Consider the following 14,802-nt stretch of genomic DNA (forward strand, 5'->3'; position numbering starts at 1 on the left):
ACAGCAGACATCAAACTGTCAAAAATTCAAGAAAAAAATATCTCTCCCAATAAGTCATATCCAACATGGCCAACGTCCTTACCCCAAGCGTCCTTGTCGGTACCGCAATCACCCCTGCGGTGCTGGCGTACAAGCCTCCCCACGAGGCGCTCAAGGAATTCGTTCCAGCCCGCGATCGAGCGTTTTTCGCCGACCCAGCCAAGGCTTCACTGCTGGGTTTAGCGACAGCCGTTGAGGAGGTCACTCCATACATCGGAACCGAGCTGAAGGGAGTCCAGCTGAGCAAGCTGACCGACCAGCAGAAAGACGAACTGGCACTGCTGGTAGCGGAGGTAAGCATTTGAATTTTGAAACAAGGAAAGGAGACGGGAATAAAAAGAGAGAAGAGACGAAAGAAAAAAACATCTTGATGCTTTGAGTCAGAAGCAGTTCCTCGTAAGAATCGCTAACTGACAGTTGAGATGTAGAGAGGCGTCGTCTTCTTCCGCGATCAAGACATCACTCTTGACCAGCAGCACGAACTTGCATCATACTATGGCATTGTAGGTGGTTCCATTCTGGACGATAATTCATGGCAATGTGCCTCTAACATGGAACCAACCCAATAGCAAGACAGAGATCCCAACCAGCAGGACCCCAAACACGTAACCATCATCGGCCGAGGCGGGTAAGTCTTCTGACCAAGCATAAATCCCTATTGAGCATTGAGCTTTCTTACTAACTATTGGTAGAAATATCCGAAGCCATGGCAACTTCTCTGGAGAATGGCACGGCGATCATACCTACGAGGTGAACCCGCCTGCGTATACTCTGCTTCGTCTACTCAAGACACCTCCCAGCGGCGGAGACACCATCTTCACCAGCCAAACCGGTCTCTTTGATAAGCTCAGCCCAGCTTTCCAAAAGGCCATCGAGGGCCTCCACGGAGTTCACTCTTCAGATGTACGTATCTCATCTTCGTTGAGCCTCTGCCAACCAGTCAGTAGCCGTCGAAACTAACCAACCACTACACAGAGAGCCTATCTCGGCTCCATCAACGGCGGCGGAACACCACACAGAGCCCCCATCTCCACCGCCCATCCCCTGGTCCGAACACACCCCGTAACCCGCCTCAAGTCGCTCTTCTACAACCCAACCTTCCTCGAGCGCATCCAGGAGCTAAATGCCCAGGAGTCTCACCACATCCTCGCCTTTCTCCGCGAGCATCTCTCCAACGCAGACGACGTGACCGCTCGCTGGAAGTGGACGCCCGGCGCTGTCGCTTTCTGGGATAACCGAGTCATCGCCCACAAGGCCATTCCTGGCGGCTACGACACCGAGCTTCGAGAAGGAAAGCGTACTGCCATCTTTGGAGAGCGACCGTTCTTTGATCCCGAGAACAGCGAGAGTCTGTCGGAGAGGGCTGCGCGATTGGAAAACGAGAAGAGCGTGAATGGAAACGGGCTGGTGGACAAGGCAAAGAACTTGGTGTTGAACAATTAGATGACCAGAAATCAATAAGAAATTACATCAACCTTGCCAGGTAAAAGTCTCTGCTTGCGAAGTGACTCGAGGTCGACGTTCAAGACTGATAAAATATTCCTGCGGCATCGTGAATTGAGCGACTGCTCGTTTGTATTCTGCTTTGTTCCGGTGATTAGTTATGTTGAGTCCGATACAAGATGGCCAACCGCGGCCCAGGTCGGACGTCTTGAAGAAGAATGGTATGGACTATTCCGCGGAGCTATACTCGATGGCAGCAGTAGCGATAATATCAGCAGTAGCGACAACAGCAGCAGTAGCGGTCATAGCAGCAATAGCAGTAATAGCAACGATAATATCGATTGCCTACCAGCCCACGTATCTTCTTCATCTCCACAAGCCGTGCCTTTGCAGAAATGCCACAGCCTTGATCGTCAACCGTATTATATTCGAAGTTGTATGCCGCAAAACGTGGTGTGCGTGCTGTGTACGTGATCGGATGTACTGCTTGCAATTGTAGAATATCTCTGCCAGCTGTTATCTGTTGAAGCAAACCAATTCAGTCTGGCTATGTGCCTTTGGTTTGAAGAAAAGTAAAAAGATCAAGGGGGTTATGCAATGAAAGATACGACGCTACCTAGCTTCTAATACCTTAAAGCATCTTGAACTCATCCATCTGGTAGGAGCAGAAATTGCAAGGATTTTACCCACAATCTAACAGAAAAGGGCGAATGTTCCTGCAGCAATGACGTATTGGCAGAGGAGAATAGCCGGGATGGAACTGGCAAAAACTCAGCTGGCTAGGCATATCAGTAGCCGTATCTGGTATTCCAGTCCAGTAAGTAATGGGCGTTGCTCATGCCAGCATAAGAGCACTTTGCGAAAAAAACAAATCTCCAAATGTAATGGCAAAAAACAATGGTCTGATGTCTTTTTTTCCCCAGCAGACACTAGAGAGAACAAGTAGTTTGCGGTAACTCCTCGTTTACAGCCCTCAGCAATTACCAGATCAACAGCCCTACCAAAATCATTCACGTGCAAAGTAATGCACATCTGCTTTCTTCCATTATCTTGATGACCAAGATTATTCATTGATATAGTCGAGCTTGAAATAATTAACCGGCCCCATATATGGTATTTGCGCTGTTAAATAAGCCCAGCTGCCATAAGCCTACCTCGACATACAAACTTCAAAAGCAGCAGCATCCACAGCAACTATCCATCATCCCCAATCATAATTCTTCTCTTTTTTTCATCTTCATCAACACCTTCTCGTGTCATCAGAAATATCTCACTTTCAGCATCTCTTCGTTCACATTACAGCTCCTCTCCAGCAATCTTGACGAAAAAATAGGGGGGAGACCACCCTCTCCTGGGGGCAGACAGACCACAACCAGCTGCCAACACTGGCAAAAATCAGTCACCTTCTCTCCCCCAATCACTATCTCTATCCAAGTTGTCAGAAATTCTCCCCGGTCCTGAAATTTCTATTTCAAAATCTGCAAAGCTCTCCCCCAACCTTCGCAGGTTTTTTCTTTCCATCTCCACTCCCCTCTTCCTCGAACCTCACTCGTTCCTCTCACCGCTACCCATCACGCTTTATCACATATAAACTCGAAGCTTCATCATTTTCATCATCAGCTACATCATCATCATCTTTTTCTTTCTCTAAGAAAGACAGCCAGAGCAACAAGGTACGTCGACCACATCCATCTCTTCATCTTCCACTCCTCCCTCTTCCATCTGCTCCCCAGCTAAAACTTCCACTTTCTTTCTCTCAAAAAGCAACCCGTCAGCTTCACTTGTATCACCAACCATTTTCAAAATTCATCATGGCAGACAACAAGACTTTCTATGCTGCAATCGCCGGCTGCCTCGTTGGCCTCTTTGCAATGATGGTCGTCCCCTGCTTCATCGCGATGTGCGTTGCTCGCTGCCGTGAGAAACGTCGTCTTGATGCCCTTGAGCGCGAGGTTGCCGATGATGATAGCACGGATTACCTCGTCTATGGCCCCTTCCCCTTTGACTCTTCGCTCTATCATGTCGATGAAGTTGGCGAATCTTCTGGATACCGCGCCCCCAACAATAGCCTCGAGAGCCTCGACAGCGCGATCCAGCTTGATGCCACTCTCGAAGACGACGCTGCTATTGCTAGGGCTCTCGCTGAACAGGAAGACGATATCGCTATTACCACCACCGAACAGAATCTGGACAATCTCCGCGAGCCTCAGTACGAAGGCAAAGGAAAGGCCCCTATGTATTCGCACATCCAAGAAGTCCTCGTTGATCAGCAAGAGCAGCAGCTCTTTGAGAACGCCCAGGTCCAGCTTCCTGGCCCCGTCCAAGAGGGCCTCTCTGAGCATCTCTCCGCTGCTCTCGCTGAGGCTACGGCGACTGAGCTTCCCGCCGAGCTTCCAGCCGAGCAAAAGGCTGCTGAAGAGTTCCAAGACGCTCCAGAGGCTGCCCCAAAGGCCACTCCCGCCGATAACGAGCAGTAGCTTAGCTCCTCGGCAAGAAAGGAAGACCAAGCTTATATGGTCAGCGGTGGAACATCCGCACTTCACTCTCTCACGGAATCAATCTGATGATGAAATATTTATAAGGATAATTTGGCTTTAACAAAGGGTTCACAAGGAAATGGAAAAATTACTGGTTTGAAACAAGGGTTACCAGATTGCGGGACACTTCATGTATTTATTTTCAATAGGGTGTACAGTTAAGAAATCATCATCTTCGTGAGAAATAATTCGAATAAAGCACCCTTATTCATTAAATGACTTTGCATCCCTTTGACATACTTTCTTTGACATGACCTCTATTTCTATTGTGGTATGGGTGAATAACAACGGAGATTTCTTTGTGCTAACTATAGCTACTCTGGCTGTGTTGGGTTGTTTTGTTTGATTTTTAGTTCGCTGCCCTTTGTTGTTGACAGCAAGTTTCTACAGCACCACCAGCTCAGCTTTTTTTTTTTTTTTGTTCAACTACGGCGTGCCCTCAACTTTCAACGTCTTTGTTATTTTGTATTCATATTAGTACCTGCTTCCACCAGCTTCGTCTCTAAATCCTGAAAGCAATTTGCGCCTCGAAGCCATCCATCGCATCTCCAGCCCAAAATCCACCCAAGGCAAAGCCGCCTCAGATCAGATCAAGACTTCCTCCAAATGTTCCTTTTGGTAATCCTTTTGTCTAAGCGCCCCAAAGACCCCGTCTTTTTGCTCCATCTGCTTCCCTCTTGCCCTTCCCTCTCCCTTCGTCTCCCACATACTTTCCTCGCTCACTAGCGCAAAACAAATTCTTCCTCAAAACCATCTCCATTATCCAACTCTTTCAGCCTCTCCTCTCTGGCGAGTTTACAGAGGCTTCTTTTCATACAGAATGCGCTGAAAAAGAGCAGGATTCTAACGATCTGTCACGAAAACTTTCTTTGCCAAGCAGAGCACCGCTGTTTCTCGCCTAGCAGAATGAATATGCCACGCCAGCAGAGATATAATTCTTCTTCTGCAGAATTGCTGCTAACTTATCATATCTAGATGCGAAACGTCACCATTACAAATACAACTACTAAGCCGCCGCTACTATACACCGACATCACATCAAGAATCGATCGAATACCTCGACATGCTATCCAAATATCGACCACAAAGAAGGACAAAAAAAGAAGGACGTTATGTGGAGCAAAGAATCAAATACGGCTTCAGTGACTAAGCTAGGTAGATTAATGTGCACAAAATGCCACGAGTATATACCGACTGAATAGAAATATATATACACACACATCATGCGAGCGCCTTCCATGTTGTACATAATCACACATTGTGACCAATTTCCACCCATTGCATACTCGAAAGCTCGTCCAAGCACAATATGTCGCCCAGTGGCGGAAAATGTGCAATAAGCAAAACAGCAAATAACATAAACGCAGGAGTGGCTCCATTTCAATCGTACATGATATCGTGTTGAAAGCCACCCTTACCCGACACAATGAAGGAGAATAATTATGATTTATGGCGATTCGTATGTCCATGCAGAGAGGAGACCAACTCTATGTCGACCTGAACGCCCCGTGTAAAAAGCAAAGTAGAGGAGATGAAGCTGTAGTAGACAAATCAAAAGAAATGAACAGAATAGAAAAAAGAAGGATCAAAAAGGAGAAAAAGATGCTACTTTCAATGTAGAGACATTCGGCAACTCTAGCTCAACTAGAATTGCCCATCAATCAACCGTACACTCTGCATACCAACTACCTCGCACTCCTCACAAGTATATGCGTATGGGGTTTCCACTTTCTCTTCGGTGTGGCGCGACACATTGGCAAAGCTTGTCTGACATATCCAAACCATCAACTCTAGCCCAGATTGCCCATATTAAGGTTGTCCATGGGGTATCCTTCAAACATAGCAGTGGAAAGCTGTTCTCCGCTACTTGGTAAAAATTCCCCAAACATTTCCCAGTTTACGGTGGAAACATCCAGATAGCCACCCAAGAACTGGTTGAACCCCGCCATAGGCTGCTGCTGAGGTGTGGCTATTGCAGGGGATGTGACGGATCCTTGGCCTGATGACTTGGAGTCGCTGACAGGCACCACGTCTCGGAGTCGGCTTATGAAATCGGGAACATCAATCCTCTGGCCGGTTTGGGCGTAAGCGGTTTCTCGAGCCCGCCAGGCTTTGAGCACAAACTGAGCTTGCGCGACATGTTGCTTGATCGTCATATCTGTAAAATCAGGGTGGTCGAGATAGATCCTGTCCATGACGGCCCAGGCACGATCAGAAAGTCTTCCCATTGGGCGATCGTGGAGTAAGCCTGTGAAAACTGCAAACACGTCAAGCTGAAAGTGTTGGCGCATGAACCACTGAAATCCAGCAGCAACCATTTGCTCATGTGCGTCTGTCTTGTGCTCCATCATCATCAGCAAAACCTTGAAGAAATTGTCTTTGGGACCGAATATCTCAGTTCCCCACTCGGCTTGCTCCTCCATGGGAACGAGCATCTCTGATAACCGATTTGTGAGCATTGGCCGGATAGCAATAGCTGCAGCGTGAGCATTTCCAGCCCTAATGTCGACGTAATTCTTCTCGATAAACTGCAACTTCTCTTCCAGTTCTGCAGCCTTGGCCCGGAATTTTTCAAAAATGGCTTTGGTATTGCTTTCTGGATCGCTTTCATCGAGCGTCTGCCCCATCATGGCAGCCTCAAACGCACGAGACTCGTTTGAGCCATCTGCTTCTAGTTTGAAGCGAAACATTTCTGTAACAACCATAACAAATGCCATTTCTGTTGGGCCATCACGCTCTGCAACGGGTTCAGTCGAGCCGGGGTATAGGTCCGCATCATTCACATTCCGAGGCTTCTTCGTGTCCCAGTTGTTGGTCAGCCATGTCGAACTCAGACCGGAAATCATGGCACATTTGGCATCGAGCATCATAATGTGCCACCAAATGCGTCTGCGCATCTCGGTTTCGAAGGGATTCAAGTCAAGCTGCGATCCGTCCCGATGGTAACCCATTTTTTGCGCTATTCGCACAATGGCTCCGCTGATAACCCATTGAGCATGTCTGTCATAGCGCCCTTCCAAGGAAAGCTAACGATGCGTTAATCACACCCTTTCATTGATGAGAGAGGAAATCAGAGTGCATTCAGTGTTAGAACTTACCAAGTAAAGAGCCACAGCTTGCAGCGCAGTCATATTGTGATTTTTGAGAAAACTATACCTGATCAAAGCCGATTTGGTGCCAGTGTTGAACCGTTGAATGGCAGCCTCGCGAGAAATACCAATCGTTTGAATGCACTCCGCAGATGTCATAGACACACTGGCCATGGCAAATATGGAGAACATAAGGGCCTGGTAGTGCAGCGGTAGGTTACTCATATTGCTAGCCGCCTCCATGACAAAGGGCTGCGTGGTAGGTACGTGGATGAGTTTGAAAAGAGGGTTGACGCGATCGAGATATAGCTGCCAGAGCCGGAAGATGTGGATGGGATCAGGTTGCAAATCTTCAGTACTCGAGTTAAACATGTCGGCCGAGAGAACTAGGTCCGCAACATTGTCCGGGGTGAGCTCATCTGAGCCAAGAAGGCTGGAGTCTTCTGGGTCATCGGTCTCTACGATTTCTCGCATTTTTTGGAGCTATAGCATCCGCTTCATGTCAGTGTTTTTGTGCTACCAGTAATTTGAAAGAATAGCAAGAAGAAGATGGCATCGTTTTGATCAAGTAGCTCGAGGACTGCGGTAAGCCCGCTCATAGGTAACGAATTCCACTCACCTCCTCATATACACTGGTCCAAATGTAGCTATCCATAAAGCGGACATTGCCATCTTCTCGAACTATGAGAGTACTTGGTTTCCGCGACACGGTTGAGTCGATGCTGGCCGGTGTAGCGACGGGTGCCTCTGAGGATGGCGCGATTGAGTTGGAGGGGGTTGCCGGAAATGGTGGCAGCGGGCGTTGAGCGGGAGGTGGAGGGGGAGGAAGAGGAGGGCCAGGGATCGGCACGGAGCCGTTGGCATACTGCTTGAGTAGTTCCTCGCATCGAGCAAGTCGTTCCTGGAGATCTTGGTTCGGGCGGCGGCGTTTACGAGCTGGCGCTGGCGTACTAGGAGTGCAGGTGACATTGGCCTGGGGCAATGTAAGCTTGAATTCGAATCAAATGTTGGCCAGGGAGCTGGAAGGATTCATTTCCTCCTCATCTTCTTTTCGCCCCGAGCATGCTCTTAGCGGTTGGGAGCTTAAATCCGGGGACTGAAGAATAGAGCAGAAGATGGAACAGCATGTGAATGAGACCTTGAAGCTAGCGGGCCGAGTCAGAGAGAAGTGTATCGCGCACCTTGATACAGTTGGAACATGGCGAATTCCTGTCGCATTTGATCTTGCGATGCTGGCACAGCACACAAGCCAGTATTCGAGGCTGCTTGTGAGTGACGGGTGAAGCTTTTGACGACATGACCAAGTCTGCGTGGGCGATTTCACATGTCACCAGCGGGGAGAACGTGGGGTGTAAATAATAAAGCCGGGTCACTGTCAAACCCCGAAACTGGGGTGAGTGAGAGCGGTAAAATAAGAGAAAACACGCGTGACAAGCAAAGCAAATCCACCAGGAAATTGAAGCAAGGAAAGACAAAAAAAAGAAACAAATCCAAAAGTGGGAAATGCAAATACGAATCAAAGTGCACCAGGCACAGATAAGCTAGAGAGAAGATCAGGGAGATTTTCTGACAGCGCGTGAACAGATATTCATAAGCAAGCAAGAAGAAGTGATGTTGCCTGACCCAACTGCTTTCTCGTGAGACAGGGGCAAAGAGGTTGTGTGTGCGTGCAGCAGCTCGGGCACGGAGTTGCTGTAATTGACGAAGAAAAAAAAAAGCTGACGGCGCAGTCCTCTGTGAGAATTGAAAGTAGTGGGCTCTCTGGGGGGCGAGAAAACACCTAGAACCAGCGAGTCCTACAGGGCCTGGAGCTGTTCCCGGAGACTTGTCTTGTGTCCGGACGAGCCAGGGAGCAGAGAAACGGACAAATGTGGCCGCTCCAGATACGCGTATCCAAGGAGGGCAGCGGTGGAGATGCTGTTGGGACCGAGAAATGAAGTGATGGCCTGTAGGATCCCGGATGCGCTGCTGCCGGATGGAAAGCAGGATACCGCAGAGGTCAGTAAGAATAGATGGACACAAGCAGACAGTGGTATCAAAGAGATGGAGAGACGTCGGCCGGTGCTTGGCGGCGCGGCGGAGGCGGCTGTGACGGAAGAGCTCAGCTTCTTATCCAAGCTTTCCGCAGGTCGTGGACCCTTTTGACCGCAGCCTCACTGGACAGACCCTCTCCTTTAAGCTTCTTTCCGCCGTCTTCTGGACTATTCCGCCGCCCTTGGACGCCGTCAATTGCGGAGAGAGAGTCTCTAGTTGGTTCCCGTCCGGAGACTGAGATGAAGCGCTGGGATGCCTGCCGGGTTGAGAGCTCTAAGCAGAGCCCTAAAATGACGTCGGTAGACTATGTCCGTTATTCCGTCGAGATGTGCCCGACAGCGCGACCTAGCGGTTTCCAGCGCCAGGTACCGGCCGCAAATTTATAATACAGCACAGTGGGCTGTACGATGTATACCGAGCAGGTGGGAAGCGGCAGTGTGTGCGTGTGATCGCGTGTGTCAGTGGCCCTTGGCGTTATTTAGCTGCGAGCCGGGGCCTCTCAGCGCTCGGCGGATGCGGCGTGGTGCGATTCCTGGGCAGTGGCTTGTTGCTTGCCGGATAGTAGCAGCAGGTACCTGTTAGTAGCAGGATCAGGATCAATCAATGCGATCAATCCCTCAGTGAATCCAGGTATAATCAAGGTTCGCGTACTCGGCTATCGCATCCACTATCGAATGGACGGAGGCCGCGGAGAGAAAATTCCAGAGCTTCTCAGCTTGGAGCTGGTTGGTCAGCGGAACTTGCGCAGCGGGGAACCCAAGAGACGTGGAAACTAACTGAAACCAATTGAGAGGCCTTGGAGTTCGAAGAAAGTTGGGATCAAGGAGAGAAGACGAAGAAGAAAAGATGAAGTAAAGAAAGATGAGAGAGAATTGTGTACCTCAGGCAGTAAAGCTTAATAGGTTGTCAGCTCGGCAGCTAAAGATTCAGGATGGAAGGAAGCGCTCCTTGGGCGTTTAGTTCTTTCCTTCCCTAAGCTTTACCTACAAAAATATTATAGCTCCAATTCAACCTCAACCTTTTTTTCTTCCAAATTGAATGTTAATAATCAGCGGATAGGTATGGATCAAGCGACTACTATATACACACTGCCTGTTGGCGGTTGTATCACACGACAAGCAGCGGATTCGCCCGTACTGCTCCATACAACCTCCCTTGTTCAGGTACATGTTTCTCCTTCGAGATAGCGAATCCGCACTTTGGTAATCATTCTCCCGTATTATTCGATAGCAGGAGGCTGTGGATCTCTTTTGTGGTGCGTGGGTGACGCGACCAAACCTCTTTGAGTCTGTCTTCTCCAGCGAGCTGAGAGAGACCAAAAACCACCAAAGAGGAAGCAGGGAATACGCAAAAGTCTAAATCCCGGCATCGTCATGGCTCATTTCTCTTGTGCTCACATTTCTGACGTATCGCCCGCAACTGGTCCGAGAAATTATCATAACTACCTCAAAAAGGGCCCCGACCTCAGCACTACAGGGGAGACGGCAGCATAGAAGGATTGGCAAAACCTGAGGCGTGGCAGTGCGCAACGGCTGTGAAGCTAGGCTACACCACTGATGACTCAGTCGAGGTATTAAAACCGGCCTTCTAAGCCGGGCAGTTTACGGTCTAAACGACGTAAACGAAGAGATGCTAGTAGCAACAGGCACCGGCGATGGTTGCCGCGAACAATCTTGATGCTACTACATGTATGAGTTAGTCGAGGCCGCGTATGGAGCTTCGTCTCTGCTGGCGCTACCAAGCACCATGACTGGACGGTATACGCGGCCGCTGTCTCGACTATATCAAATCACAGCCTCGAAAGGGATAAGAGGATGCTTCTCATTTCCAGCAAGGCCTCCAATTAACCCCGTTGCGGACTACTTGGCCGCTGTTCTTTGTCTCCCTCGATGCTCATCTCGTTTATGGGGAGAACAACGCTTGCATCGGAATCTTCAGGAGCCGGATCGGATCCGAAATACCAAGAAAGTAGGCCTCAGGTCCGGCACTGGGCTACTCGCAGCCTCGCGGTACCGAATCTTGCTGGCGTGTGACCACAGTGACTCTACGCTGCAGACAAACTCTTGTTCCTCGCGACCGAGACAAAGCGCCTACACAATTTTAGAGATGAGGGCCGAGATCAGCGCGGGATGACTCTTTTCTGCCACCTGCAACTCTAAATCGAATCGACTATCAAAGGCGATGCCGATTGGCCATCTCGACAGCCATGGTGTTTGGCAGCGTCGCTTTGCTCGTGTTGGGCTTTCCAGCGTATCGCCCGCGCGGCGTCCCTATTTCCCACCCTCCATCTTCCTATTGACGCCTCTCAGCAAGCGGCGTTGCGCCGGCGCTGTTCCTCTGAATAAAGGGCCACGCCAAGCTTCAAGCTGCCCCATAATGGGACGTCAATTATCAAATCTGGCCCCCGGGGTTCGGGGCCTTGCCGTCGCCCGAGAATACCGGATAAACCCACCCGAATCCGCTCGGAAGTCCGCACCCCGGTCCTCAGGTCCAGCGGAGGGGCGTGAGTCAAATCAGAAGACATGGCCGTCGGCATATACGTGGCTTGTGATGAGTTGAGCCAGATTTAGACAAGACGATTTGCATTTCACGTCTATTTGCAGCTGGCTGTTATTGTAATACGTGTTCCTGGCACCATACCTGCATCATGTGCAACTCTAAATGTGCTGATGTTGATGATAGACATGCTACGTCAGTAGACTTACACACAAATCCCGGAGCCAAGGTTGAGCACATGCAAAATCCTACAGATTGGACCCTGGAACTAGAGCATACTGATAGTATAACTCGATGACGTTTATGACAGCTCGAACATCGCGTATTGCGATACAGGCCCTGATGGGGACGTGCAGCCGAAATTGCTTGATCTTTTTTTAGCCTGCAACGTTCCCGGCATGACTCCTCAGCTGCCGGATCTAAATGGGAATACCAACCCAAACCCCTGGAAGGCGAGTGTTCCAGAAGATTCATACGGCGTGCCTGCGCAGAGGCTATTACATACACAAGTGCTACTAAGTATACAGGCACTACGCACTATTGCCTAGTCTAGCAGTTGCTCGGAGTTCGCGTATTGCTCATGATGTTGGGCCAGCTCCCGTTTCTAGCTCCGCGGATGAAGCCGCTTGATACATGTCCTCTTGCCTTGTTGGGCGTTCGTGGCGGAGTTTCAGACAAGCGCGCGCACTTGAATCAAACCTGCAGCTTTCACGCACTCGTAACTCAGCCGTGAACGCGGGATATGCGCTCAACATTGCCAGCAACGATTCCAGACTTCCGGACTTTGCAATGCCGTCAATCCTAGTGCCTGGCGGACGAAAACGCGATCCGCAGGTCGCAATAAGGCAGCCTGACAGGCAACACAATTCATGATGCAATCTGCAGGTTGTTTCAGTTGCTTTGGCGTTTCGATGACAAGGCAGCAAGGCGACAAGGCGACAAGGCGACAAGGCAGCCATCAATTCTGCAGCCGATTGATTAAAATCATCCAGGCACACAAATTAAACCAGCGGGCGACCCACTGAAAGCCGATCGCTTCGGCGGCAACTAGGTAGTTCGCGTACTACACTTGAGATGTTTTGCATTGTTTCCTGCTGGCTCCCTGTCTGGGCAGAGCATTGGTCGCTCGCTCTGACCAGGGACATGCACTTACTACTTGCAAAACTCTAGTGTCCTTTCTTTTACGGCGTATCGTGTTGCGTATCGCCGTTGCGTATCGTCTATCAAGGTTAACAACCCACCACCTCATAAGCTCCTATTACAATTACCCTTATTATAGGCTGCAGAATTATCAACTCTTGTAGCAACTACTATAGGCAGCACTATTTCTGAATCTAAACCCCCTTGCTAAAGCTGTGTATGTCATCTCTCTAAGTGGCTTTGTGTAGCAACGTTCCCTTTTGCTAGCAAGTTCATGTTGGTTTGTGGCGTATTACAGCCCCCCTTACGGCAACCCGCCAAGCCAAATCCCAAGACAGTAAATGGCATTTTGGACCTATGGACTCGACTTACATCTGCTCTAGGCTCATGTGCTACAGCTGCAGCTGAAGCTGAAGGAGGGGGGTAGACGCCTCTAGACCAGATCCAAAACTAGGCAAATAATACTCTTCATACGAGTAGGCTTCAACTCAGCTTCAGCTGCCAAGCCAAGCCAGAGCCAGCCTACCAGCACGAGCAACTACCACCTCGATGGAATCGTCTCTCTCAATATTCATTCGTCCCTCATCACCACAGTAGACGTGAAAGCTTTACTGATAAGTCTATGGATTTACAATTCTCTCGCTCATAGAACAGCAAGCCTCAACACCATGCCAACCACATCCCGAGCTTGGACGTTCTCCCACCGCGGCTCCCCAACAGACATCCTATCTCTCTCCTCCCACCCCATACCAACTTTCCCTCCTCCCCTCAAAGCCTCAGAAGAATGGATCCTCATCAAAGTCTCCTTCGCAGGCCTCAACCCCGGCGCCATCTTCCAAATGTCCCTCATCCCAACCTTTTTGCGCAACAAGACTTGCATCCCCGAAATGGACCTCTCCGGCACCGTCCACGACGTCTGGCATCCTCACGCCGTCGAGTCTGAGTCCACTACTACGTCTACTACTAGCACTCGTTTCCGCAAAGGCGACAAAATCATCGCCATGATCCCCGCCAGCCACGCCCTCCCAACCGGCTGCGGCGCCCTCGCCGAATACGTCTCCCTACCCGCCCGCTTCGCCGTCCACAAGCCCCCACAGGCCTCCTTCGCCGACGCAGCTGGCTGTCTTCTCACGGGAATGACTGCCCATCTGCTAGTCATCGAGGCTGGCCTCAAGCCAGGCCACCGCGTGCTCGTCAACGCTGCCAGCGGCGGCATCGGCACCATGGCCGTGCAGATGGCTCGCCGGGTCGTTGGACCAGAGGGCTTCATCGTCGGCATCTGCAGCGCCAGAAACGTCCAGCTCGTCGAAAGCCTCGGGGCAGACTTCGTCATCGATTACACGCAGCACACTGACAACAAGAACCAGAACAACAACCTCCCAGCACATCTCGCGCAGACCTTCCACGCCAACCCCTTCAACGCCATCATCGACACCCTCGGCCACCAATCCCTCTACGTCAACTCCATCGCCTATCTCATCCCCTCAGGCATCTACTCCTCCGTCGGCATCAAGCCCCCCGACTTCTCCATCCCCGCCTTCCTCCGCGCCGTATGGCAGATGCAGCTCAATGAGTGGTGGCCCGTGAGCCGCTGGCTCGGCGGCGTCGGCCGTCTCTGGCGGGGCGTCTCGATGATGGAGCCGACGCTGGAGGATCGCGAGCGCATTGCCGAGATGCTGCGGGATGGCCAGATACGCGTGGTCAGGGACAGCGTCTGGCGCTTCGAGAATGTCAGGGAGGCATATGCCAAGCTGGGCGGGCTGCATGCAAGCGGTAAGATATTAGTGAGAGTGGATGAAACGGTGGGTGATGATGAGTGCTAAGGACGATGTTTTCGTGTTCGTGTTCGTATCAACGGTTTTTGTGACTCTCGTTTGCATCGGACGAGTCATTGCCTTTTTTACTTGGTTGCTCGGTTATCCATCTCTTCGCAGACTCTCTCCATTGTTTGTTACGTATCAAGCATGATACCCGAATCTGTAATGCGTGTAAATCATGATTCGTTATTCTACTATAGTACCTAA

The 14,802-nt window shown here is 50.3% G+C and overlaps 4 protein-coding genes across 4 annotated transcripts; 3 read left to right on the forward strand and 1 right to left on the reverse strand.

The window, feature by feature from the left end:
• Positions 1 to 65: 65 nt before the first annotated feature.
• TGAM01_v204317 (alpha-ketoglutarate-dependent sulfonate dioxygenase) lies at positions 66 to 1,482 on the forward strand (the record flags this gene model as incomplete). The annotated part of the gene is made up of 5 exons (XM_018808235.2): positions 66 to 332; positions 468 to 542; positions 609 to 667; positions 732 to 942; positions 1,015 to 1,482. 5 exons carry the CDS (start codon positions 66 to 68, stop codon positions 1,480 to 1,482), a joined length of 1,080 nt encoding a protein of 359 aa, XP_018658506.2.
• Positions 1,483 to 3,293: 1,811 nt separating this feature from the next.
• On the forward strand, positions 3,294 to 3,959 carry TGAM01_v204318 (hypothetical protein; the record flags this gene model as incomplete). Its single annotated transcript, XM_018808236.1, has 1 exon — positions 3,294 to 3,959. One exon carries the CDS (start codon positions 3,294 to 3,296, stop codon positions 3,957 to 3,959), a length of 666 nt encoding a protein of 221 aa, XP_018658507.1.
• Positions 3,960 to 5,809: 1,850 nt separating this feature from the next.
• On the reverse strand, positions 5,810 to 8,406 carry TGAM01_v204319 (hypothetical protein; the record flags this gene model as incomplete). Its single annotated transcript, XM_018808237.1, has 4 exons — positions 5,810 to 7,045; positions 7,118 to 7,591; positions 7,728 to 8,081; positions 8,290 to 8,406. 4 exons carry the CDS (start codon positions 8,404 to 8,406, stop codon positions 5,810 to 5,812), a joined length of 2,181 nt encoding a protein of 726 aa, XP_018658508.1.
• A 5,040-nt stretch (positions 8,407 to 13,446) lies between these two features.
• On the forward strand, positions 13,447 to 14,601 carry TGAM01_v204321 (hypothetical protein; the record flags this gene model as incomplete). The annotated part of the gene is made up of 1 exon (XM_018808238.1): positions 13,447 to 14,601. One exon carries the CDS (start codon positions 13,447 to 13,449, stop codon positions 14,599 to 14,601), a length of 1,155 nt encoding a protein of 384 aa, XP_018658509.1.
• Positions 14,602 to 14,802: the final 201 nt, after the last annotated feature.

Source organism: Trichoderma gamsii (genome assembly GCF_001481775.2).
Source record: "Trichoderma gamsii strain T6085 chromosome Unknown Scaffold_12.2, whole genome shotgun sequence".
NCBI lineage: Eukaryota > Fungi > Ascomycota > Sordariomycetes > Hypocreales > Hypocreaceae > Trichoderma > Trichoderma gamsii.